At 57.0% G+C, this 393-nt stretch overlaps 1 protein-coding gene across 1 annotated transcript in view; it reads left to right on the forward strand.

The window, feature by feature from the left end:
- The first annotated feature begins 245 nt into the window (after positions 1-245).
- Positions 246-393, forward strand: part of SALL4 (spalt like transcription factor 4) — a 12773-nt gene continuing 12625 nt past the window's right edge. Inside the window, exon 1 of the mRNA XM_009645446.2 lies at positions 246-315. Within this exon, the coding sequence (XP_009643741.1) occupies positions 246-315 (70 nt within the window). The remainder of the gene's footprint in view (positions 316-393) is intronic.

Genomic DNA, 393 nt, shown 5'->3' on the forward strand with positions numbered 1-393 from the left:
CGGGACTACATCGCCCAGCGTGCCCCGCTGCGCCCTGATCAATGGGCCTTATTTGAATAATCTGTGAGCCCTTGGACTCAGGCCAATCAGCTGTCAGGGACCCATGATAAATCGCAATGCATTATTGATAATCATAATTACTCTGACATGCGCATTCCGCCCAATGGGGGTAATTTCCCAACTCTAGGAATTTGTTGTGAAGAGGAAAATAATTGCTACTATTTTGCTCCCGATGCTGGTGCACCATGTCGCGACGGAAGCAGGCGAAGCCCCAGCACATCAACTCGGAGGAGCAGCCCCCAGATGCTGCAAGTGGTGAGGCGCAAGGGCGGGCGCGGAGCCGCGGCGGGTCCCAACTTTCCTGATGCGCGGAGGCGGCGGCCGGGGCGGCGA

Source organism: Egretta garzetta, unplaced genomic scaffold (genome assembly GCF_000687185.1).
Source record: "Egretta garzetta isolate BGI_Z169 unplaced genomic scaffold, ASM68718v1 scaffold188, whole genome shotgun sequence".
Lineage (NCBI taxonomy): Eukaryota > Metazoa > Chordata > Aves > Pelecaniformes > Ardeidae > Egretta > Egretta garzetta.